The sequence below is a fragment of the Poecilia mexicana genome, unplaced genomic scaffold, assembly GCF_051168715.1.
Source record: "Poecilia mexicana isolate PSO_F unplaced genomic scaffold, ASM5116871v1 scaffold_2, whole genome shotgun sequence".
Taxonomy (NCBI): Eukaryota; Metazoa; Chordata; class Actinopteri; order Cyprinodontiformes; family Poeciliidae; genus Poecilia; species Poecilia mexicana.
Window position 1 is genome coordinate 34,471,727 of NW_028263371.1, and position 24,920 is coordinate 34,496,646.

General features: G+C 39.4%; 1 protein-coding gene and 1 long non-coding RNA gene across 2 annotated transcripts; one reads left to right on the forward strand and one right to left on the reverse strand.

Annotated features, from left to right (window-relative positions):
- The first annotated feature begins 1,231 nt into the window (after window positions 1-1,231).
- LOC106908832 (uncharacterized) lies at window positions 1,232-24,180 on the forward strand. The gene is made up of 10 exons (XM_088015067.1): window positions 1,232-1,752; window positions 1,985-2,054; window positions 5,409-5,578; window positions 15,820-15,967; window positions 16,951-17,087; window positions 17,489-17,613; window positions 18,922-19,202; window positions 19,334-19,486; window positions 23,507-23,590; window positions 23,667-24,180. The coding sequence occupies exons 1-10, from the start codon at window positions 1,669-1,671 to the stop codon at window positions 23,795-23,797; spliced, it is 1,383 nt and encodes a 460-aa protein (XP_087871193.1). The 5' UTR covers window positions 1,232-1,668; the 3' UTR covers window positions 23,798-24,180.
- On the reverse strand, window positions 20,930-21,628 carry LOC148160811 (uncharacterized). The gene is made up of 2 exons (XR_015765944.1): window positions 21,505-21,628; window positions 20,930-21,034 (listed from the first exon to the last, which is right to left on the reverse strand). It is a non-coding gene; the product is annotated as an uncharacterized LOC148160811 (long non-coding RNA).
- Window positions 24,181-24,920: the final 740 nt, after the last annotated feature.

The window sequence follows — 24,920 nt, forward strand, 5'->3', positions numbered from 1 at the left end:
TTTGGTGCTCAGAATGAGAAGTCGCGTCATCACATGCAATAGAACAAGAGCGCCACCTGCTGTTTATGGACACAAGTAAAAGCAGAGAGGTTTATAGGCACTTTTTAATCCAGTTTCCTAAACTCTTTATTCCAAAACAAGACTCAAACTCAGTGGGATTTTTTGTTTTGCTTTTTTCTTTTAGATGTACACGCTGCAATTTTTTAATATTTCAAAGACTTTTATTATGCTGCATTGACTCTAATACCTCAGTGGAGACTGGAAGCTTCTAAAGGGCTTTCCTCATTCTAAAGATTAGATCTGCACAGAAGTTTCCTTTTGATTGTCTTCACAGGACTTTATTAATTTACTATTACAATTAAAGAATGTCAATGTACACAAAAAATCAAGCAGTGCTTTCTCCCAGTGATTGTGAATGCATCTTCAGTGCGTGTCCCTGTGGTCACATGAGATTCTGGAATCCACACGTATAGGTTCTGATGCCACTTCTCACTTTCCTCAATGCTCATGGAGTACATGTAATAATTCACAGAGCTCTGTGCAGAAATATAATTCCTGAAATGTTGACTGCACCTATGTAGCAAATTTAAACTGATTTTGAACTAAGAGCGATCTTCTCCTTTACATTCTAAGCCCCTGATCGTCTTACATTCAGAAGTTCTTCTCAGAGTTTCATTACCATTAGATTGCACACTGCTCTTGACTTGTTCTGTGGGCTCCACACTATCCACAGAGCTTCTTGCAACACATTTAGTCCCATTCCTCCATATCAGTATTATTGATAGCTCTGCATTTTAAACATTATCCACATGCAGGAATCCTGCCACGTGCCTCTTGGTGTCCAATAACATGTTTTAGTTGTCAGCCAAGCAAAAACAGCAGCATGTGCAAAATGTTATATTTTTACCCTGAGTATGGATGTGCCATACATAAAGGAGCTTATCAATCAGGTGAATCAGATGAAGACCACCTGCACCTTCAACCGTCTTAAAGAGACAAATGTTTTCCTTTTGGCAAATCTGCCATGTTTGTTCAGAGGGAACACATTTGACCAACCAGCTCTAAGCTAGTTGGTCACAATGATTCACAATGTAATGAACCATTGTGAAGGAAGGTCTGTGATTCATGGACTTCTAATTTTATTTTGCAAATAAAAAAATGTAATAGTGCGACTTATGTTTGCATTGAGCTCACCTCTAGTTTGTAGATCCGTCACGCTTCAGGTCTTTGGTTTTGTTTCTACCACATTTGAACATCTCATACTAAGACTGGATGAAGAGCATCTGGAAATATCTGCTTTGAAGTCTTGTTACAAATTCTCTGTTGGATTTAGGGCTGGACTTTGACTGCGCCATTCTAAAACTTTGAGGTTTTCCTCTGGGATTGTCTTGGATTTAGCTCCATCCATCTACTCATCAGTTCTGAGCTGCTTTCCTGATCCTGCTGAAGAAAAGCATGATGCTACCACCACCATGTTTCACACTGGTGGTGAAAGCACTATCCAGTGTTAGTTTCCATGTGGAAAAGTTTAAAGGGTGTGAATTTTTAATGGTATACTTCAGTGTAGTTCAGACATGACCCACAACACTTGAAAGCAGCCCATGGTGCTCCTGAGATTTAAGGCTGCTGTGTAAAGTGAGAGGAAGCAGCTGGTGTTATTTTAAACATATGAAGGGTGACGGCAACACCCCAGCTCTGAAGGATTACTGTTTTTTTTATTCATACAGCCATTTTCTGGTAAGAGCAGGTCTTGTTTGTGACAATTCAATGTAACATTTGTATTATTTTGTTCTCATATAAGTTTAACAGAACTTGAAACTCTGTTTCTGTAAAGTGATTCATTATCATAGCATTAAGCTATAGTTTTATGAGGACATTATTATGTTTTAAATGTGTAGGAATGTGACGAAAAAAAACTACTTTTGTAGTTTTGATAAGTGACCTCATGTTGAACCAGATTGTTGTGTTTTGATCCAAACTGCAGGAGAACAAGATGTTTAGTCTCTGGGGTTTGGTGGCGTTTCTGTGTCTTCATCAGAGAACGTTCTGCAGTGGTGAGACAGTCATTCACGTCATTCCCTGTTTAAATCATACATCACTAATAATAATGTCTGCTTTGTTGCAAAAAATATGAGCATCTTAAAGACAAGTTGCAATGTGACGTCAAGATACTCCCACCCAACCCCACCTGGAGGGCAAAAAACGACCACTGGTTTTACCTGACAAGTTGTCAGCATAACACACTACATTTTAAGTGTAGGTGTGACATATAAATGAAAAGGACATGCAGTGCTGTGCTGCTAATTGTCAACACTACAACAAGATAACAAGGATCAAAGGTATCACAAAAAGTTTTAATTTAAAAAAAAGCAAGGGGTAGGGAAGTAGGTCAGTTATGCTAGCTTGACTTTGACAATTTTAACATGTAGATGTGCTGCAGAATTCACTGTGTTTCAGTTCAGTTAAAAAAATAAGGCAATCTATACACCAACTCTGACAGATCACCAGTTGAGCAGGTGTTTAAATTGGCTAATCAACCACCGCTGTGTTCAGAAGATCACTTATTAATAATCTCAAAACAAGAATCAAGTCCAAAGATCTACTAACAGACTGAATGTTCTGTTCTTTGTGTGGGAAATGTTTGCATGTTTTTTGGATGTTGAATCCAACAATACTAGTGGTAACTAGTATCTGATGATACTAGTTACCACTAGTATCTAGTGGTAACTAGTATCCTAGTTCTGTTTTACAGAAACGGAAATGATGAGTTCCATTTCTGCATCCTGGACACATTTAGTCATTCTAAGAGCAAACGTAAGTAAATCTTCTCTACGTGTCTGAGTCCTTGGAGTCACTGCTCTGCTGCAGGCAGAGCATAATTTCTTCCATCCGATTCTTTATGTATTTTGTTTTAGGCAGCAAGCGCACAGAGTTGCAATCTACAGAGTCAAGTGGAGGCAATAATACTGACTTACAGGAATCCTTTACTGATCCATAGCAAACATCCAGAACATTTTTGTTGTTGAAAATAGTCATTTTCAGCAAAAGATGACTAAAGTCAGCTTGTATAGGGTCTGGTGACATTGGTGGAAAAAGGCTGGTGTTTTGCACTACATCTCTAATAGTGTTAGAAACAGAGGGAGGTGAATGTACACAATGTTAATGTACACATAGTTAAGTTTTTTAGGATCCATCCATCCATCCATCCATCCATCCATCCATCCATCCATCCATCCATCCATCCATCCATCCATCCATCCATCCATCCATCCATCCCTCCATCCATCCATCCATCCATCCATCCATCCATCCATCCATCCATCCATCCATCCATCCATCCATCCATCCATTTTCTTCCGCTTATCCGGGGTCAGGTCGTGGGGGCAGCAGCTTCAGAAGGGAGGCCCAGACTTCCCTCTCCCCAGCCACTTCTTCCAGCTCCTCCAGGAACCCCAAGGCGTTCCCAGGCCAGCCGAGAGACATACTCCCTCCACTGTGTCCTGGGTCTTCCTCGGGGCCTCCTCCCGGTGGGACGTGCCCGGAACACCTCACCAGGGAGGTGTCCAGGAGGCATCTGTACCAACTGCCCGAGCCACCTCAACAGGTTCCTCTTGACGTGGAGGAGCAGTGGCTCTACTCTGAGTCCCTCCTGGATGACCGAGCTTCTCACCTTATCTCTAAGGGAGAGCCCAGACACCCTGAGGAGGAAACCCATTTCGGCCGCTTGTATCTCTGACCTCGTTCTTTCGGTCATGATCTAAAGCTCATGACCATAGATGACGGCGGGAGCGTAGATCAACCCTTAAATCGAGAGCTTCGCTTTTTGACTCAGCTCTCTCTTCACCACGACAGATCGGTACAGCGCCCGTTTCACGGCAGACGCTGCCCCATTCCGCCTGTCAATCTCCCGCTCCCTTCTTCAGATACTTAAACTCCTCCACTTGAGGTAAGACGACCCCCCCTGATCCGGAGAAGGCACTCTACCCTTTTCCGGCTCAAGACCATGGCCTCGCATTTGGAGGCACTAAGTCTCATCCCGGCCTTTAACTTTAACATTTCAATTCAAATGAAAAGGCGATTCCTTCAGAAAAACATTAGAGGCCTAGTCTTGTCCAGTAGGCCACATTTCTCTGAAAGCTAAAATGCAGCCATCTCTAAAATTTCCCTGGAGACAAATGTTTCCAAAAGTCATGTTATACATCAGAGACTTATGGTGGCTAAGATAACAGCTTTTTGTAAAGCACAGCTTCACACTTGTTCTTTTAGCCACACTTCCTTCATTTCCACCCATTGAGAATCTCTAAAGAATTTCTAAATAGGATCCAATTGTTGCTGTACTTTGCAGGGTCAGTTGCAGCAGTGGCATTGACACTACTGCTCTGTTTCTGTCAATAAAATACCAAAATAATACACGGGTTGTACATAACAACACATGTGTAACCCTGTTCAGCTTCACACCACTATAAATAGCAGGCCTAGATAAACTAAATAAATGTGTTGTGGTGACACATTTATTTATGGGGCCAGTGCAAATGAGTACAGAACACAGTCCTGCAGCCTTTACACCTACTGACAAAAGGATATTCACTCTTACATATTTGGAGATCATTAAAATGGTTTTGGTAAATATGAGAGGAGCCTTTTTAAGGATTAGCTTTTTTTTTGCATGTTCCTAGTCAGTTGAGTCTCTGTTGATGCATTTTGCCCGTAATTGTCTCCTGTCCCTTGTTTTAGTGATTACTCCTCTGTGTATTTAATCCCACCTGTGTGTCAGATATCATCTTATGTCTCCTTAGTTCCTGTGTTGTGCCTTACCAGTTGCTACCAGTGTCTGAGCTCCTTGCCTTGTTGCTCACCTGTGCTGCCTGGACTTCTGTACACCTTGTTTATCATCATTTAGTCAACATTATTACAACCTGGGGTCAACCACATCTCTCACCCCCAAACACCCCACTTCATGACAGCCTTTGTGTTCTTTTGGGTGAGGAGTTGTTCTGGTTTTGGAACTCCCTCACAGAAGTTATTATTGCCCAGTTGCTCTTTCATATTGTGGAACTCTGACACTCTGACCAAGTTTGTCGTTTGATCTTTACCCAGGAAGCACATTGGCTAAACCGTGAGTGAAAGAGTCACTGGGACTGACTACTATATATTCCATTGAGGGACAATTACTTTAACATTACATACACCTTTCTGAACAGGCGAGGGCGATCTTTCTCCATCTATAGTCAGACATTAAAGCGACTTCAAACCATTTCTCGACCCGGGCACCTCCCCAGCCCCCCTCCAGCCCCGCGCCTGTGTTGTATGACTGTCACCTTCTGATTCTACTCGTTCATACCTCTTACACACCATTTTTTCCAAACTTTTATGTCATTCTCTCCTTATGTTTCCTTGTTTTTATCCAGCCTTTCAAACTTCACGGGTGGAAGTGGAGTATGGGGAGCCTGCTGTACTGCACTGTGACGGCTCAGTCTTGAAAGAAGAAGAGGTACAAGAAGGGGTAGTGCACTGGGAGCTGAGAGGAGAGGACGTGGTAATTCTACGAGGAGAAGCACAAGTTTCTGAAAAATTTAAGGTCAGATTCTTGACTACATTAAAAATGAGTATATATACATACATTTATATATGTGTATACTTATACATACTGCTCAAAAAAATAAAGGGAACACTCAAATAACACATCCTAGATCTGAATGAATGAAATATTCTCATTGAATACTTTGTTCTGTACAAAGTTGAATGTGCTGACAACAAAATCACACAAAAATCAATGGAAATCAAATTTATTAACCAATCGAGGCTTGGATTTGGAGCCACACACAAAATTCAAGTGAAATGTTCCCTTTATTTTTTTGAGCAGTATATATGTGATTCTTGAGAATAGGGACAAAATGGGTTTTAATTTTCCCATAATTTTTTTTGTTATGTCTCAACCTTATGTATGCACATATGACAAATAATGTTTAGGAAATGTAAAGATGCTAAGGTACAGGCTCCCAGTTGCAACATTTTTTTTAAAAAAATTACATTTTTAATCGACCTGACCTAGAACGTTGTCATCACCATCTGACAAAAATAAATAAAAAATCATTTTTAATGACCTTATTAGTGATATTTTTACTCATTTTACAGACAAACGCTTCTCAAGAAACAAAAGAAATATTTAATTTAAAACCAAAAACAACAAAAAGGCCATCTGATGGAGTTGACACAGAACTGAAGGTGGTGACAAACTAGTGAATAAAATGAAAAACTTGGTACATGTGAAGTAATGCAATTCATGTAAAATACATTAAAATGAATTAATTTCACATTTAAGTGAGATTTGACAACAATTTCACTGAAAGAGTCAGAAAAACTCTGACGGAGTTGGAAAAAAGTCAAACTACCTGAATTTATATGATGTTACTCTGAAGGAGGCCATATTGTAGCTCATCAGGTCCATGAAATCTTTAGTTTACCAAAATTAAGCTTTTATTTCACAAAATGTCATCAAAGTTTTGTAAATTGTCAGTTATGGTGTTGACACATCATGGTTCTGACAAGCAACTTAGGAATAAAGCAGAAGAAAAAACTAAAGAATAACATAAGCCAGTGGTTCCCAAACTTTTTCTTCTGCGCCCCCCCCTATGGATTACAAATGGCTGTCTGGTTGAAACAACGCTTGTGAGCGGGTGAGGGGGGGCATCGACTTTTTTGGGGGCAAAATGAATGTACGTAGCTGAAAATAGACACCACATCGGTAGCCTACAAGGTGCTTGTTAAGCTTAAGGTTCTGTATTGATATTAGCTAGTCATCTTTTAGCTAACATTACCTGCATCCAGCAGCTTTACTCAACTCAGTCGGTTAGTTTGGAGGGAAAAACTGTGAAAAGTTCTTTGCGTTTTGCTGGTTTGCTGCCGTGATTCTAACACAAACCTACGTAGCTCCGCCCAGCAGCAGCAGGTCTCCTTCACAGGTGGAAACCCAGCGCGAGCGTCGTAGCGCTCATGTTGCGTTAAAAGCCGGCTCGGAAAAACAGGTTACAACATGTTAACAACGGATTAAACAGTTTTAACTGCTGATAAAAGTGACAGAGGACACAAATATGGGAAGTGTGGAAGCCTCTACTGTATCAAATTGACATAGGAATAGCAGAGAGTTGGCCTTTCTAAGGTAAAAACCCAGCGCATACAGTGTTCATGTTTTGTTTTTTTTCCATCTAGACGGCTTCCCGCACGCCCCCTGCAATGACACGGCACATTCGCGCTTTTAGATAGATTTTTACCCAGAATGCAAATGGAAAAAACCGTGAGTTTTTCAGCCGACCAGTCCAAAATCCGATGTGAGATTCATTCGTGCTGCAGTGAATCCGTCTCTCTTTATAGATTTCTCTCTCTTCTTCCTCACATCGTGTCTTTAGGAAACCTTCAAAACAAAAACGGAAGATTTAGGATGTATCTTACTTTTGACAGAGTGAAAGAATATAAATAATAGTCTTTACCACCTGTGTAAACTTTGCCGGTGAATGTTATAACACATAATATAAGTTTTATAATATGTGTTGTATTGTTTCATTTCTAATATAGGCCCTTGTGTCAGACAATCTAAGTCAATGTTAGAGAATAATTAATTTTTTTAGATTTACGGAATCTCAGTTAGCCTTCATAGCGGGGCTGAACCCGTATTACACCAAGCACTGTAGCTAATATTAGCTGGTATCTCGCCGGTGGACATAAATACAGTAAAGTAATATTCTAATCACAATATATACACAATAATATGTCCATCTTACTTGTGAAATGTTGTCTGTGGAGCCCTCACATCAATAATCCATCGACCAGAACAACAATATCCCTCAGTGCTGAGGCATCTTCTGCTGTTTTGGTTGAGCAAAACAGCAGAAGTCTCCTTTAGAGACTTCTGCCTTTAGAGCAGGGGTGTCAAACTCAATTTCACCGAGGGCCACTTCAGCATATTGGCCACCCTCAAAGGGCCACATTGACGGTACAAATCAGGAGTGCCCAGCTGCAGTCCTTCAGACTGCAACTTTTAGATGCATCCCTGCTAAAACACACCCCAGGCAAAAGGTTGACTTCCCTCATTAGCAGCAACTCAGTTCTGTAGAGGCTTATAATGAGTAAATGATCCAGGTGTGTTAGAGAAGGAACGCATCTTGCAGATGGTAGCTCTGGAAAACTAGACTTGGGCACCCCTAGCATAAAATGTATGAAAATACAATGTTAAAAATAAATTGAACACCTCATATTGTTAAATAACTCTTTGGAGCTTCTGGTTAGGAAGCGCATTCAAAACCTTTGTTTGAAATGGCGCGTTAAATTCAAGTCTCCATTACAGACCAGAGAAAACTAAAGAGAATGCAACTTTGTGTTAATCCATTTGAGGAGCCGGCAGTTTATCTTGAGGAAATAAATGACGATGCAAAAGTTAATTAGATTGTAACATGCGCAGTGCGCTGCTCAACCACTGCGGAGGCAGTTACGCTATGCCACTGCGAAGAATTAAAAACCGCTGGGAGAAACTCATCCAGCGGATTTAACAAATGGAGCCTTCTGGGTTCACGTTACCCAGGAGAGCGGCGCTCTGGAGGAGCTGCAGACGTGACATCTGTCCGTTTCGGAGAAGCGGAAAAAAAAAAAAAAAAAAATCCTTAAAGCGCACACCGGACCCCGCAGGGTAAAACACTCAGAGTTCAGTTGATCTGTTTGGATCAGACAGATCCAACTGACTGGTGAATTAGCGCAGATTTTTCTGCAGATGGGAACCAGGAGGAAGTGCGTTCAGACCCCAGCGGGTGAAGTGATGCTAATTTAAGTGAAGTCGCTTAATTTAATTTATTAAAAGTTATTGGGGCCTCAGTCAGTGGTTTTTTTGTCACTACGGAGAAAAATGTAGATGCATTTATCTGCTTAATTTGTGATGAGATCAGGATTCACGGTGATGTTAGCTTGTCGAAGTCTCAGTTTTATTTGCTGGTAAAATCAATAAGCAGCTTAAGGTGACTCTGCTGCTCTCTAGTGGCGAGAAGCCGTAATGTTGGCTGGTAACAATCGGAATGCATTATGGGAGATGTAGTTTGTCATCAATTCGTGCTCAAAACCTATTTTAAGTCAATCATGGACCTATAAAACGCTGGGGGGGCCACATAAAATGACATGGCGGGCCACATGTGGCCCGCGGGCCTTGAGTTTGACACATGTGCTTTAGAGTCTCTCATCCGTCAGCAGTCAGGTCAATTTACAAGTTTCAAGATCATTCTCAGCACACACTGTGTTGGAGCCTATTAAGAATTAGATAAATTTATTCATTGCTAAATTAATTTCCACAGATTTAATGACAAATTAATGGTAGCTCAATTTTGTATATTTAATTATGTATGTATTTAATTGTTCTTTTTAGACCCTCCTCCTTGTCAGTCAGGCTCGGGCAGTGATTAACAGGCAGAAACAGCTGTTGGGGCTGAGCTGATTGTTTGGTGAAGGAGTGAGGAGTGAAATGGTTTTTGTACCGCAAATTAAGTTTTTTGTTGAAGTCAACTCGGAGATTACTTTTTGTTATGTTTGTAAGTAAAAGAAACCTTTTGGAAACATTAAAGAGTCTCCGCGAGTGCTTTATTTGTTTTGAGCGAGTCGAAACCCTCCTCCTGGACTGCTCTGGCATTTTTGTTTTTTTTTTGATATTTTGAAATGCGAGAGTGGACGTAACACACTGACAACATGCTGGGGACCCTCTGCACTCTCATCACTGCTCTAACATGTAAGGAGGATGAATTACTGCTCATGTTTGAGCCATCAGACTGTGTTACTGTTGATTTCATGTTATATTGTTGTTTCCAACAATATAACATGAAATATAATATAATCCGGCGCCGTATTTCCTGCGCCGGAGCGGTCCATGAGGCGTCTATGCTTATATTATGTCTATGACTAGCCCTCTTAACAAAGGAAGAAAAAAGATGACGTCATGGGGTCCTCAGAAGTTCTGGTGCCCCCCAATAATGCCTGATTTTTTTTACGTTCTTTTCATTTCTAACGGTGTTGACAAAAAACTAGGGACAAATTTCAATGGAGTTGGAAAAATATATAAAAATGATTTTTAATTCAATTCATTGATACTTTTATATTCATTTATATGACTACTTATATTTAATTGTCACAATATATAATTTTAGTATTTTTTTAAATTATTTTAAACTATTATAATGTATTGAGTTCTGCTCCTGGACAAGGATTTTACAGGCATCATCCACCGACTACAATGTTTAAAATAAAAAAAATATTCAGCAAACACCAGGAAAATATACATTGTTGTGCTCATAGACATCAAGAAGTAGACGCCTCATGGAGCGGGTCGGCCCGTTGCAGCGATACGTAATCGCGTCCACCATATTGAATGTGGCATCTTTGCCAGTAAGCTAATACAAATGAATGGACTGAACTTCAGAAAATGCCATTACACAAAGTATTTTTAGCTAATGTTCGTCATCGACCCACTCACATATAAACGTTAATATATTTGGAAATTAAACAATCACCAAAGACAACATTTATGACTTTTCATTATATTTTAATTGTAATTTCTGAATAAAGAAAATAAATGTGAACCTATAATACAATTGATTTTGATAAATCGTTTTTATATATACAGTAATCAACATTTATGAACATATGTACACACAGACGTCAATATATTAAATAATAAAATATATGTATATATACAATATATATATAATTTATCTATTAGTTAACAAATAAAAAATATTTTATTATTCAAATAACAAATATATGAATAATATATAAGAAATTATATATATATATATATAAAATATATATAATGTGTGTGTGCATATTTACTGAATGTGGAATATGTGCCAGTAAGGTAATACAAGTGAATGGACTGAACTTTATAAAGTGCCGTTCTACAAAGTATTTTAAGTTAATACCTGCCATTGACACATTTTCTCACACACATTAATATATTTGGCAATCAAAGAAATTACTAAAGAGCGTTTCTAATTTTTGATGTGATTAATTGTTTTGGGGCATTTCTGAATAAAGAGCACAATGTTTTTATTTGATAGAAACGATTCTGATCATTTTTATAATGACATTGATGAACAGACATTTTTAGTGTTTTATTAAAGTATATATTTACATAATTCCATAATTTAATGTACATTTAACATTTCAAGACAAGACACAAATAATTTTCCTGTATTTATTTTTTATACGTTATTGAGAAATGACTTGATTTATAAATCAGTCATTGTCAAACATTAAACTACATATTTTTCTTACTTTTTCCCAGAGAATTTACAGTATGTCAACTCTGCTATTGACAGCAAAGAGTGAAAATAATTCCAACAGAGTAAATTATTTTTTATTTCATTATATAAGCTACATTAATACACTAATACTTCAGATTGAGATATTTGAAAATACACAAAAAGTTAAAGAATAAAACATTTATTTATTATACTGGGAACACTGGTCACAGGCTTCAGTCTGCTGGTCACACTGGGAGAACTCAATGACCTCTGAGACGTCCTGGTTCACAGACTAAAGCCAAGGATAAAAGAGAAATTATCCAAAAGTGTAATAGAAAATACATACGATATGTTTCGTATATGTTTATTTCACATTCAGAAAAAGACATTTTCAGCATGTTGGGCTCTGACTCGTAGCATCTTTATAGCTAAATACCGACATGGTGAAGCTGAGCTGGAAACAGACTGAAGAACAGCAGCTCCAGCTCTGATCCTGACTGATCTTTCCTCACTAAATCCTCTGGTTTTTAATGAACTTCTCCTCTAACAGCAGTTTTTCATCAGCTCTCTCATTAGAAAACAGTATGAAAATGTTAGCTGCTAAGCTAACAATCAGCGGTTATTTCGGGCCAATTAAACTACATAGGAAATATTTTTCGGTTGTTTAAAAGCGAATTTCTGGCTGCAAAGTCAAGTAATTCTGATCTTTCATCCTTATCTGGGGAAGGTAAGCCTAATGAATCCAGTTTGTTTCGTAAAACGGTTGAAACAAGTCCACACAGCACAGGACTTAAGGAGCTCCGATCGCTCTGCTGCCACGTAGAAGATGGCGGACGCTGTTACGTACGACTCAGCGCTCCATGAGGCATCTACGTATTGATGTCTATGGTTGTGCTCACATGACCCAGGTTAGTTGAGTCAGATATTTTAAAAAAATATATTTTGTGTGTATTTTACTCAAATTTTGTGCTTTATCCATAGGACCCGTTTTGTCCCTATTCTCAAGAATCACTGATATTTACACTGTAAAAAGAATTGCCCCATGCACTTCTCTGAACCCTGTGGTACTCCACAGGAAACCCTGGAGTGTGAAGATTTGTCATTAGATTTTAAAAAAATCCCTACATGTTAGAGTGGATCACAATAGTTTCTCAGTCTGAGATCTAACAGAACACACACAAACAGAAATCCATTATCTGAGGCCATGACTATACATAATGAATTTAACCGGTGTAATGAGTTCTGATACCAGACTGTCTGAGCTAATGAGAATTGACTCACCTCAGCACTCTAAATGCTTCGATATTTCAGCAACTATAGTTAGGGCTGTTGTAAACGAATATTTTAGTAATCGAGTAATCTATCGATTATTCTTACGATTAATCGAGTAATCGGATTAAAAAAAATTATAAAATGAAATATTGGTAAATCTGGCTTAATACCGGTGTTACAATCAGATATTAATATCAGTCCAATTTTTCATATTTGAGCATCCCTAACAGTTGCTTTTTTGTAGTTTAGAAAACTAACCTGTAACAATAATAGCTCACTTTCTAAGTTAACCAGAAGAAAAGTTATGGAAAAATCTGAAATTATATTGAATTTAATAACAAAGAGGCAGGCTCACAAATATGCTTATAAAAAATGTCTACAATCCAGCTTTTAGTTTATGTATTCATCTTCAGTGAGTTTAATAGATTAATTAAACTCACCTTGCCACCTAACCTGTCACGCTTTGGGTTTGAAAATACGGGAAATGCCGCCTGGAGTGGGAGGAGAGGGCGAATGAACGAACGTAAGATGGGTGGAGGGGAGGAAATAGACCAGCGGACTGACGAACCGTTAGACCGGGGGACGAACACGGGGGGGAAGCAATACGGGATATTTACGACACCTTCACTGGTCACACTCAGAAACTCATCTATCAGCCATGTACGATGCGGTCCGCCACCCGTTTCTTCAGACCGGGATATGAAATTTATTGTGCGGTTCGTCGGTAAAGCTACATTTACACGGTAAGCATCAGCTACTCAGCCGCCCGCCCTGTTCAGTCTACCGCTCACCTCAGCGCTCTTCCCGCCGTTCGCGTTCAACCAGCAGCCCCGGAGGAGAAATGCTGCCGTACTCCAGGCATTCCCCAGTCATTTTAAGGATGCTTATTGGTTCCCCAAAAACGATAAAAAGTCGGGCATTATCATCAATCAATAAAATCCCCACGGGCCAATCTTGAAGATTGGACTTTATGCCGCTGAGACTTAGCTTTTGTCAACAACTCAGAGGCGGAAGTGAGAGCTCCGCGCAACGCAAATGAAGTCCCGGCTGGAACACGGTACGCTAAATAATAAAACATAAATTAACGAAGCTTCGAGGCAGGTAAATTTTCCTCGAGGAATTTTAGTAATCGAGGTACTCGAATCATTCGAGGAATCGTTTCAGCCCTAACTATAGTGTCATATGGTGGTGTGGTTGGTGGTGAGGAGAGACGCTGAGACCCAGGTTATTGTGATGATGATGAATGATTTAATGGTGAAGATGCTCAAACAGTCCAAGAACAGGTAGCACGGCAGACAGAACAAGCACACAGCTAAATGCCGGTAGCAACTGACAATAAGGACAAAACGAGAGCAAGCACAAACCAGGACTTGGCAGTTCCACTGGAGAGTACAGACTGACGCAGCAGCATACGCTTGACAAACAAAGACAAACGAAGACAAGGACCCGACAAGAGACAAAGACAACAGGTGAACTTAAATACACACGGGGTAATCAAGGGAACGAGAAACACCTGGGAAAAATCAACGGGGAGGACAGGATCACATAGAAAAACTCAAAAATAAACACACAGAAACACGGAACATGACAATACCCCCCCCCTCAAAGGCGGCTACCAGACGCCCAAAAGAAAAGTCCAAACCAAAAACAACCCAACAGGGTGGGCGGAGGGGCGACGGAAGGGGCCAGAGTCCAGAAAACAAAACCTAAATCCAAGCAGGAAACTAAAACACGGAAAAACAGTCCGGGGGCCGACCACGGCACAGGAGGTGGTGCTCCTGTGGGAGATCCGGAGGGCGGTGACGTCGGAGGCGGAACTGGAGCCGCGGTGGGCGGCGACGCAGGAGGCGATGTCCTGCAGGCGGGTCCGGCAGGTGTCGCCGGCGCAGGAAGCGGAGACGTGGAGGAGGGTCCGGCGGTCCCCACCGCCGGCGCAGCAAGCTGAGACGAGGAGGCGGGTCAGGCGGTCGCTGCCGCCACCGCAACAGGAGGCGCTTGGGCCCGTAGGGCCGGCTGGAGGCCCTGGAAGACCGGCAGAGGTGCCGGCCGACAGGAAGCTCGGACGGAGCAGACGGAGGCTCGGACAGAGCAGGCTCTGGAGGGCCGGCAGGACGGCCGGCTGAAGGCTCGGACGGAGCAGGCAACTCGGGGGGGCTGCGCTCCGGCAGCGGACTCGGGGAGCTTGGGGGGCTGCGCTCCGGCAGCGGACTCGGGAAACTCTGGGGGCTGCTCACCTGCAGCGAACTCTGGAACTGGTGGAGGTGTCGGGCAGATAGTGGCGGCTGGAGCGGATGCTGGGACTGGCGGAGGTCTGACAGGTGTGGTGAATACTTTATTCGCGAGGAATTCTTCATAAAGTTCTTGAATTAGGTCCAGCATAAAGGGATCGGACTGAAACAGGTTGAATAGATAACTGAAGTCCTCCTCGTACTCGAGGTTGTAAATGTCCAGAGACTTTAGGAATGGGTATTGAGCTGTGGGGGTTGTTACTGGGTCCATGTTGATGTTGGCGTTCCTCACCGGTCTTGGTCGGACGGATCCTACTGTCATGAGGTGTCGTAGTCAGTGTCGTCGTCAGATTCTAGTGTGCTCATGCGTGTGTCGCTCACAGTTTAACTGATAAGTCCTGTGTCGACTCAGCTCTCGTTTTCAGTCTTATATTCAGTTGCTACCGGTATTAGCTGCGTGCTACTTGCTACCGTGCTGCCTGTGTTTCTGGACTGTAGAGCTCCATTCATTAAATTATTCACTTTCTTCAACATCCTGGGTCAACCTGCGTCGTCTCCTCACCACCAACAATCACACCTCATGACATATAGTAGGGGTTGAATAATATCATGACACTGTAGTTTCCTCATAGTATATTATTTAAATGTACAATCCATTCAACAATTAGCAAACAAAATAAACTATATGCAGTCACAAAACTAGTCTATCTTTGACTGGGGTGGTGGTGCTGTGGTGGCACAGGGGCTAAGCACAACCCACATAAGGAGGCCTTAGTCTTCAGCCTGGCTGTCAAAGGTTCAATTCCCTGCCTGGTGACCTTTGCCGCATGTCTTCCCTCGCTCTCATTACCCTACTTTCCTGTAATAGCACTTTCAAATAAAAGCCACGAGAGCCAAAAAGACCTTAAAAAAATTATTTGACTAGGTTACATATTTCAAATATGGTGTAAACTATGATTGCATTTGAAAGCTGTAATAGAGCCAGCAGGGTGCACAGCAGACAAATCTGAAGAGTAATTGTTTTCACATATGTCTGTTATACATCCCAGGGTCGGGTTGAGCTGCCTTCAGAGGAGCAGATCAGGGAAGGCAACTGGTCTGTGGTCCTCACAGAAACCAGACTCAAAGACACTGATATGTATGAGTGCATCTTTGGAGGAGCAACTACCGTATCAACTGTCTGGCTCTCAGTCAGTGGTGAGTTGGATGATTTTATAGAAAAAGAAAAAGGAAAAAAAAAAAAAATATATATATATATACACACACACATGGGGGTTAGGGTATATATCATCAAGGGTAATTAATGGTAGCAGTGCATTAGCACTGTTGTTTCCTTTGGTGCTGATGAAGCCCTGGTTTAAGAAAGTTTAGATATCTTTCACATAACATGATGGTGGCTAAATGGATTAGCAAATCTTTGTCTCCTCTCCCTTACCTTCCGACTTTGCAAAAGAAGGCGCAGACTAATGCATTTATTTCCAGCATTTAGCAAACCCAGTTATGTGAAATATAATGGTGCTGTAGTTACATGTGATGAGCTTTCCTTTTAAAGTTAGTTTACCAGATATGCTTTTTGCTCAAGCACAGTTCCAAAATTAGAATATTGTGAAACGGCTTGATATTTTTCTGAAAAAAGAACTGGATTGTTGCCCTGTTGGCTACATGGACTTCTGTGGTCTGCTTTAATAGAAAAAAGGAGTTGCATTTGGATAATAAAAGCCATGTGCCACAGATTTGATTTACATTTAGCGATGAATTCATATTTTTTGAAGTGCACTTCTGTGAAGTTAAAAGTATGCGTAATTTTGTATTACCATGACCTTATTGGAAAATGAAGTAAGACCTGGTAGATGGTGGAAACAGATGTATAATTATTAGTATTATTATAGTAATACATGTTATTTGTGTGGCACTTTTCCTGGGGAATATGGTTCAATCAGTCTGTGAGCAAAATGGAAACCATCATTTTCAAAGTGATAAGAAATTAATTCTTGAAATATTTCACTTTGTGTAAAGCATCTAGTTCACTTTCTGAAACGAGTGACAAAAAATATTGAACATTTTCTTAGTATTCTAATTTTTGGAGCCGAAGCTGAAGAAAATTCTAATGATACAATCATTGTCTTTTCTCTCCATGTGCTGACATGCCTCGTGTCCTTTTGCTCGGCTTCTCATACAAGAGCCTGATGTCGACACGTTCATCACTGCAGTTGAGGGCACTGAGGTGGACCTGGCATGCTTCATTAAACCTGAGAGAGAACACATAAAGCGTTTTTATTGGACTATGAATGGCAGATTTCTCATTCAACATGACCATGTATGGTATTCTCCAGATGGCAGCTCATACATGTTTACTTATCTTTATTGGATCCTTTGGGAACTTAGACATACAATGAGGAAGGAGGAACAAATGGAAAATCAGCACAAGCTAATAACCAAACCATCAACCAATATTAGTTAACTTATTTCAGATGAACAACATAGCAATACTCAAAAGACAAGTGAAAATATGGGATCCATATGATCCAAGTGGTTAAAGTCAATTAGTTGGGGCAGAATCTTTGTCTCTACAAAACATTTAAATATGTATAACAAAATATATATCTTCCTTTCTTTTTAATCTATAAAACGGCATTGTTTCTTATTTAAGAGACTTCTAATCTTCTTTTATAACACATGTATTATGTTGGATGATCAGTATTTCTTTTCTATCTCCAGCAAACTGTCAGCGTAACGATGTACAAGTTTCCTAAACCAATGCAATTTAATGAAGAAGAGTTTCATCTTTATTTGAGACCAACTAGGAATGAAAGTGGGAAGTACCAGTGTTGGTATACAACTGGGTAAGAGTCATCAACTCGTTTTGTTTGTTGTTTCCATTAACAACAATAACAAAATTGTTTCATGTCAACAACAAGAAGATGACAACTAAAACATGGTGAAATATAGACGAGACATTTTGGTGGTCTGTCAGACATTTAAAATGTTTGACATTTCTGCCTGTTGTGCTGGTTTTCTGTCAGTCTAAACATCCCACCTGGCCTAAGTAAACCTTATCAAAGGTTTACTTAGGCAGACCTAACTAGTCAGTAGCTGCATTTCCATTACAAATTTATGCACCTCTTTGTTTATATTCTACTTGTCAAAAAACATAATTTTGCCACTGTGGTCTTTCCATTAAATTAAATTAAATTAAAATCACACATGAATAAACTTATAAATCATTATAAATGATGGCAACGGCAGATGTAAACAGTTACATGAGATATATTCATAATTCAGCCGTGGTGCTTATTGTCTGTCAGCCATCAGAGGAGACGTCGACGTCTTATTCAGGTGTTGGAGCAATAAACTTTTTATAAACTTTGTGATGCTGTTTAACAGAGAAAAACAAACCTCCTCTTCCTCCTACTTCCTGTTTTCTTCTTTGTGTTTTCATCTGTTGTAACATCTGGTTGTAAATCACATAACTTATGATGTGAAAACAGTGCTTCCATTTCAGTATAGCAAAATATATCTAATTTGATATGGACAAAAAAAACCACCTCATCCTAATGCAACAAACATTTTTCAAAATTAGTGTATTTCTATTAAGTAAATATATTTTTGTAATTTTGATTTACTTAACTCTTTGGTTAATGGAAACAAAGCTATTGACTTATAGCAGTGAGCATGTAGCAACAGTGAACATGACTTGGTAGCAATGACTAATGCCAACCATGTATGTAACAGGAAGAAAACTCCAGCAAAACCTGAACTGGGCTCAACGTCATCAACATCTGCTGCAACTGAAAAGACAAAAACAATACAGCAATAAAAAAATAATAATAAAAAAAACACAGCAGCACTGATCTGAGAGTACATTTAGAGATTGTACCCCATCTTAATAAAAGAATCAAAAATAGTATCTTAAATCAATTAATTTAAGATAAATTCATTTGTGTCTATAAAGTTTATCTAGAAAGTCCTGGTTACACTGTTAGGTTACTGCAGATTGGCATCTTATTTCCTGCATGATATTTCCAGGTCTCTTTCATTAGAACATCTTCCCTGTTCTAATGGTAAACTGGTGTGATAATTGCTATAAAACCTTAAAAAATTGTTAAAATAATGTTCACTGACAACTTTTTCTTTTTTTCCCCCATTTTTAGGGAGACTGACAGTCCTAAACTTGCATTACCAGAAAGCTACACACTAACTGTGGTTGGGCTACCCACTGACCCTGGTAATCTTCATTCCTTTAAAGTGGCAGAACTGACTACAGACATTGTCCCCCCTTCAGAAACAGTGTTTGACATAGAAGGGACAAATAAAAATGTCAGGGGGAGCTCTGTTATATTTTTGCTAGAGGCGACGACTGCTGCTGGGACTACAGAAAAACCTACTGATCATCTACCAGTTACTTTGGAAATGTCCACTCAGAAAATGAAAGGTGAGTATCTGAAGAGAACATGGCCCTTTCAATGTGCTGTGATAGAACAGAACCAGTTGTTGACTGCCGTAAACAACCCATGAACAGAGATGAAAATAGGAATTTTAACAGATCGTTGCCCTTTCACACAGCTACAGAACCTGGTGAGGCATCCACTGTAGAACCAATCAGAACATCCCAAGGGATGGTGACCCTACTTTCAGATCAGCTGAATGCTGTTGAAGCAATAGGATTCCCCACTGAGCTTCGTGATCTACTGGAAGACTCAACCCAGCTGATTCAAGGTAGAATAATGGAATGAATGCATGTGGGTTTATTAGCTCCAACCCGGCCCTGCTGTCCAGTAAGATCATTTATGCATTTATCTGTAATTCTATAATAGGGGTAACATAAGCAATGTTTTATATTTAGCACTAACATATACCTGTATATATTATAGGAGGTTCTGCATCCACTCAAGCAATCAGAATGAGTGTAAACATGACTGTTTCCATAATATAGTATTTCTTAAAAAAAGTTGTCTCATGGTTCAACTTTCCATGTGCACAGGGTAAGTTGAATCATATCCCTAAAAACCAACCTTACCCCTCACACACACACTTTACATCCCTCCCCTCACTTAACTTCTTCTTTCAAAAATAAATGACTTTTTCACATCAAGTGTATTTAACTTGTGCACAATTCATGGGAACAATATATTTTTTTATATGTAATTGTTACAAATTACAGTTAAAATTAGTTCCAGTGTGTTTGAGAAGTGAACATTAACATTTGGAGAAATAAAGCTCTAGAACTTAAAATTGTTTCAGAATCATAGCTGAGCCATTGGCTTAACTTTCCCAAAAGCTCCATTTCGACTTTATTTGTGCCCACAGCTGAAATGCTCAGTGTTGTAGCTCATACATAGCACAGCTGATACAAAAAACAAACCTTGAAATACTTTATTTGAAGGGGTGTGTGAATAAGACTGTCATGACACTGTCATAAACATGACATAACACCTGTCATGAACATCAATAAGTCTTCATGAATATTTATGACTGTTGTCATAAAGTGTCATTCGGTAAATTATGACACTTTTAATACAAAGTTGACATTATTCAAAATGTCTTTGTTATGACAACTTGACATTAACCAAGAAATCATGACCTGACATGATTTATTATGCTACTTCTTAGTACAAGTAGCACAATAAATGGAACTTGATGTGAAACAAGTAACAGTTATGAATATGTCATTAAGTATCATTACAGTGTCATTAATATTAACTGTTACCTCAAGTAAAGTGAAACTAGTAGCAACAATTATAAAGATGTAATTTAGTATCACAGTGTCAAACGCAATGCTAACAGAGTTATTGATTTAAGTCTTACCTCAAATGAAGTGAAACACACTGGACTACTTATAACTACCATCATAACTGTAGAACAAACCCTTTGTACATAGGAATAAAACAAAAGATAACTTGTTCTAAGATAACAGAGGGTTTAATGTCTGGTCAGTATATTGTTACTCTGAAATGCTGATTGAAAAACTAAAACAGAATTACTTATTCTTTAACTTAAGAAAATAGGTTCTTTCAACAGTAACATTTTTTGCTTTATGTCAGCCATCTCCTTCGTAATAGTCTTCCTGTAATGCTCTGAAAACAGGAGATCTTCTTCTTGTCTTCATTTCCTGGAAGCAGCTCTTTGAATGTGTCCAGAAATGCTCAGAAATTACAGCTGTTCTTGCAATAGTTAATCATGGCGAAAGCCTTTTCATGAATTCAAACTTGGTGAATCTCTTCTGGACATTCTCATAGTCAGTGATGACTCAATTCATTGTGGTCACTTAGAAAAAGAACAAAAACCAAAAACAATGTCATCATATTCCAGCATTTATTTAAATACCATTTCAAAAATGTCCCTTGCTGCTCACTGTCAGAATGGTAGACTGGCAGACAAATGCCTAGTTAACATGACTGGTTGTTATAAAGTGCAATACAATTATTTCTTAATACAAGTGGAATGATAACTGGAGCTGAACAAAATTATTCTGATCAAATACTTTATTCATTTAACATATAGTTTTAGGCACATGAATGCATCTTTTTACTTAATGAGCATTCTAAACTCTACTCTAACTTAGGGTTGTTTGCAAGAAGCTTATTAATAAATAAATAGATTTAACATCAGTTTTAGTTGTCTAAAACGTAACTTAACTCAGCTGGTGAATGTTGATTCCTGCTCCCCATTTCCCACTTACCTGGCTGTCCCACCCCACTTCACATGGTGAAAATATTAACACAAAAACGACTTACCTAATTTTCTTGGGGAATATTTCATCTGCTTCTTTCTCTTTGGTCAAATAGGAACTTCTTTCTCTGGTGGCTGGTCCTTATTATCATCCTCCACACTTGTAGCATGTCTTCATTAGCCAACTTTCTCCCCCCCCACCATGTGTCCTTAGGCCAGAGGTTCCCAAACGTTTTCTTCTGCGCCCCCCCCTATGGATTACAAATGGCTGTCTGGTTGAAACGACGCTTGTGAGGGGGGGAGGGGGGGCATCGACTTTTTTGGGGGCAAAATGAATGTACGTAGCTGAAAATAGACACCAACATCGGTAGCCTACAAGGTACTTGTTAAGCTTAAGGTTCTGTATTGATATTAGCTAGTCATCTTTTAGCTAACATTACCTGCATCCAGCAGCTTTACTCAACTCAGTCGGTTAGTTTGGAGGGAAAAACTGTGAAAAGTTCTTTGCATTTTGCTGATTTGCTGCCGTGATTCTAACACAAACCTACGTAGCTCCGCCCAGCAGCAGCAGGTCTCCTTCACAGGTGGAAACCCAGCGCGAGCGTCGTAGCGCTCATGTTGCGTTAAAAGGCGGCTCGGAAAAACAGGTTACAACATGTTAACAACGGATTAAACAGTTTTAACTGCTGATAAAAGTGACAGAGGACACAAATATGGGAAGTGTGGAAGCCTCTACTGTATCAAATTGACATAGGAATAGCAGAGAGTTGGCCTTTCTAAGGTGAAAAACAGCGCATACAGTGTTCATGTTTTGTTTTTTTTTTCATCTAGACGCCTTCCCGCACGCCCCGTGCAATGACACGGCGCCCCCCCTAGGGGGCGAGCCCCACAGTTTGGGAACCTCTGCCTTAGGCTAACTTGGGTCTTAATGTGGCTAAAGTTGCCAAAGCAAAGAACACAAGTATTGTGTCACATCAGCCGCACATAAAGGATAACTTTGACTAACATATTAGCTTTTAATTTGCTAGATTAAAATTGGAGGGAAAAAACTAATTTGACTGTCTTTAAAATATGTTTAATATTAAGGGCTAACGTTACAGTAATGGAGTTTAATAACTTTAGCTAACATTAACCTACAGCAAGGTAGGATTGGCTTTAATTACTCATAGCTAACATTACAGAGAAAGAGAACATAGTCAATGTTATTTTCTCAAAGAAAATGTAAAGTTAATAAGACACATACCTCATATGTATTAGGTATCAAACTTCGGCTTCTTTTTAAACAGAAGGTCTGGCCGTTATAACTTGTGTTAGGTTTGCCCCACAATATGGAAGATTTCTTCTTCACCAACACACTGCACACCTATGCGTGCACTGCTGCCTCTCACTGGTGGAGATGGTGTATTGCACTACTTAGCCCTTGTGTTTAGAAATGGGGTCCATACCAACCGACCCCACACACGTAAAACTTTTATCATTTGCCACAGTTCTCTACGTTTGCCTCAGTCCTCGCACACACAAGGGTTAAAACAGCGTTAAATAATGTTTCAAATGCTAAGTTCATAAGTGCTTTGTAGACATCTTGCTGTAAAACTTTAGGATCGATTAAATTAAGAAAATTAAGACTAAACAACATGGCAGAGCTTTATAATATTACTACATAAAGCTAATTTTTAAAGTTTAATCGGTAATACTTTTATAAGAAATTTATGTCAGATCATGATGTCTTGGTTCATTTATGAGAACAGTCATAAATATTCATGAAGACTTATTGATGTTCATGACAGGTGTTATGTCATGTTTATGACAGTGTCATGACAGTCTTATTCAACCCCTTTCAAATAAAGTGCTACCAAAGTAATTTATAATTCTTGCCGGTAATATGACAAAAATGTTTTCAACCTGTTGTTTAAATCTCACCTCATCTTTTTTCTTTTATGAATTCAATGTCTTGTATTGTATCTTCTTATTAGTTGAATCTACTGTTTCACTACTGGTCATGATCTGTCTTTTGCTCTGGAAACTGTTTTAGATTTTACTCTGATTGTTTCTGTTTTGTGCTTCCAGACGATGGGAATCTGCTTTCCAGTGATCCCACCAACACACAGCAGACAGAGACCTTTGAGGAAAAAGAGACATTTTCAGATAAAGGTCAGTGACACCATCTGAATAAATGTTGTTTTTAGGGATGGAGAAAAATTCAGACTTATTTCCTTCTTTACTGCAGACGACCTGGATGCAACTTGGAATGTTTTCCAGCTTGGGGATTTCCCATGGGTTCGAATTGGAATCATTGGTGGAGTTCTTCTGATCACAGCCGTGGTTCTGTGTGTTCTCAGAGCTCTGCACCATATTTAGTTCACAGGAGGGGACATGGATCACCGCTTACAATCTTCAGTTTAGTTAGGGATGAATCAGTAGTACAGTGGCCACGGCAACCAACACAGCATCTGCATGGAAATATTTGGGAACTGCAGAAATGGTTGTGTGGAATTTCTGAAACAGATCGCTCTGTCCTTGTAGGTCAGCCAACAAAGCAGAAATCAGCAGATTGCTGTTTGGGATGGACTGCATGTTCACGATTACAAGTTCTAATTCTTCTAACAACAGCTTCAAATAACAGCTTCTCAATGAAGAGAGTGGAGAAGTCCCAGATGATCTAGAAGATCTGGATGATGTGGTGTGTGTGGATGCTTTGTGACACAGCTGTGATTAAAATAAATGAAAATCTTTTGTTACAATTGTTCTGATGAATTCTTTGAAGTTGCTCATTTCAACTCCTCCCAATGTACTTATCACCTTCAGCGCAGTTTGAAAGTTTTGTGTATTTAAAAGAATTTATGAAACTAACAGGCGGTAAGAACCATGTGAGTTTTGGTGTTTTTTCGGGATAGTAAAGTAGTGACAGCTAAGCACAATTACCAGACACAATTTTCACATCTTTATTTGGAAGAACTATGAATCATTTTGATTATTAATGGACATATTAAAATAAAGACAGCTTAACAGTGGAATCACTTCATTCTATTTTACACAAACCTGTGAAGGTTTATCTGCCATGAGGATTTAAAGATCATTTTCGAGGTGCCATTAAAGTTACACTGTAAAACATTAACAGCGATATTTAGGATTATTTTGCCAGTGTGACAATCCCCTCCTATCCAGTAGGTAAGGTCATTTTATTTATATAGCACATTTTCAGCAACAAGGCAATTCAAAGTGCTTTATTTGAGTTAAAAGGAAATACAAACAAAATAACAAACGAAAGGAAGGAAAGAAAGAAGAAAAGAATCTAATGTTGATCTAAAGTGTAAACTAGGAGCTCCTGTTCAGGGTTGCTGAGTATCCTCTGGTCTAATTCCATTTCTGGGTTGGGAGAACAGGAGTCTGAAAAATAGGTGTCTCTAGTCCACTATGTGTTTTTTCTTGTTTCTTTTCAGGAAGCAGGTAGATGGCTGTTAATTGAACACACCGGCAGCTG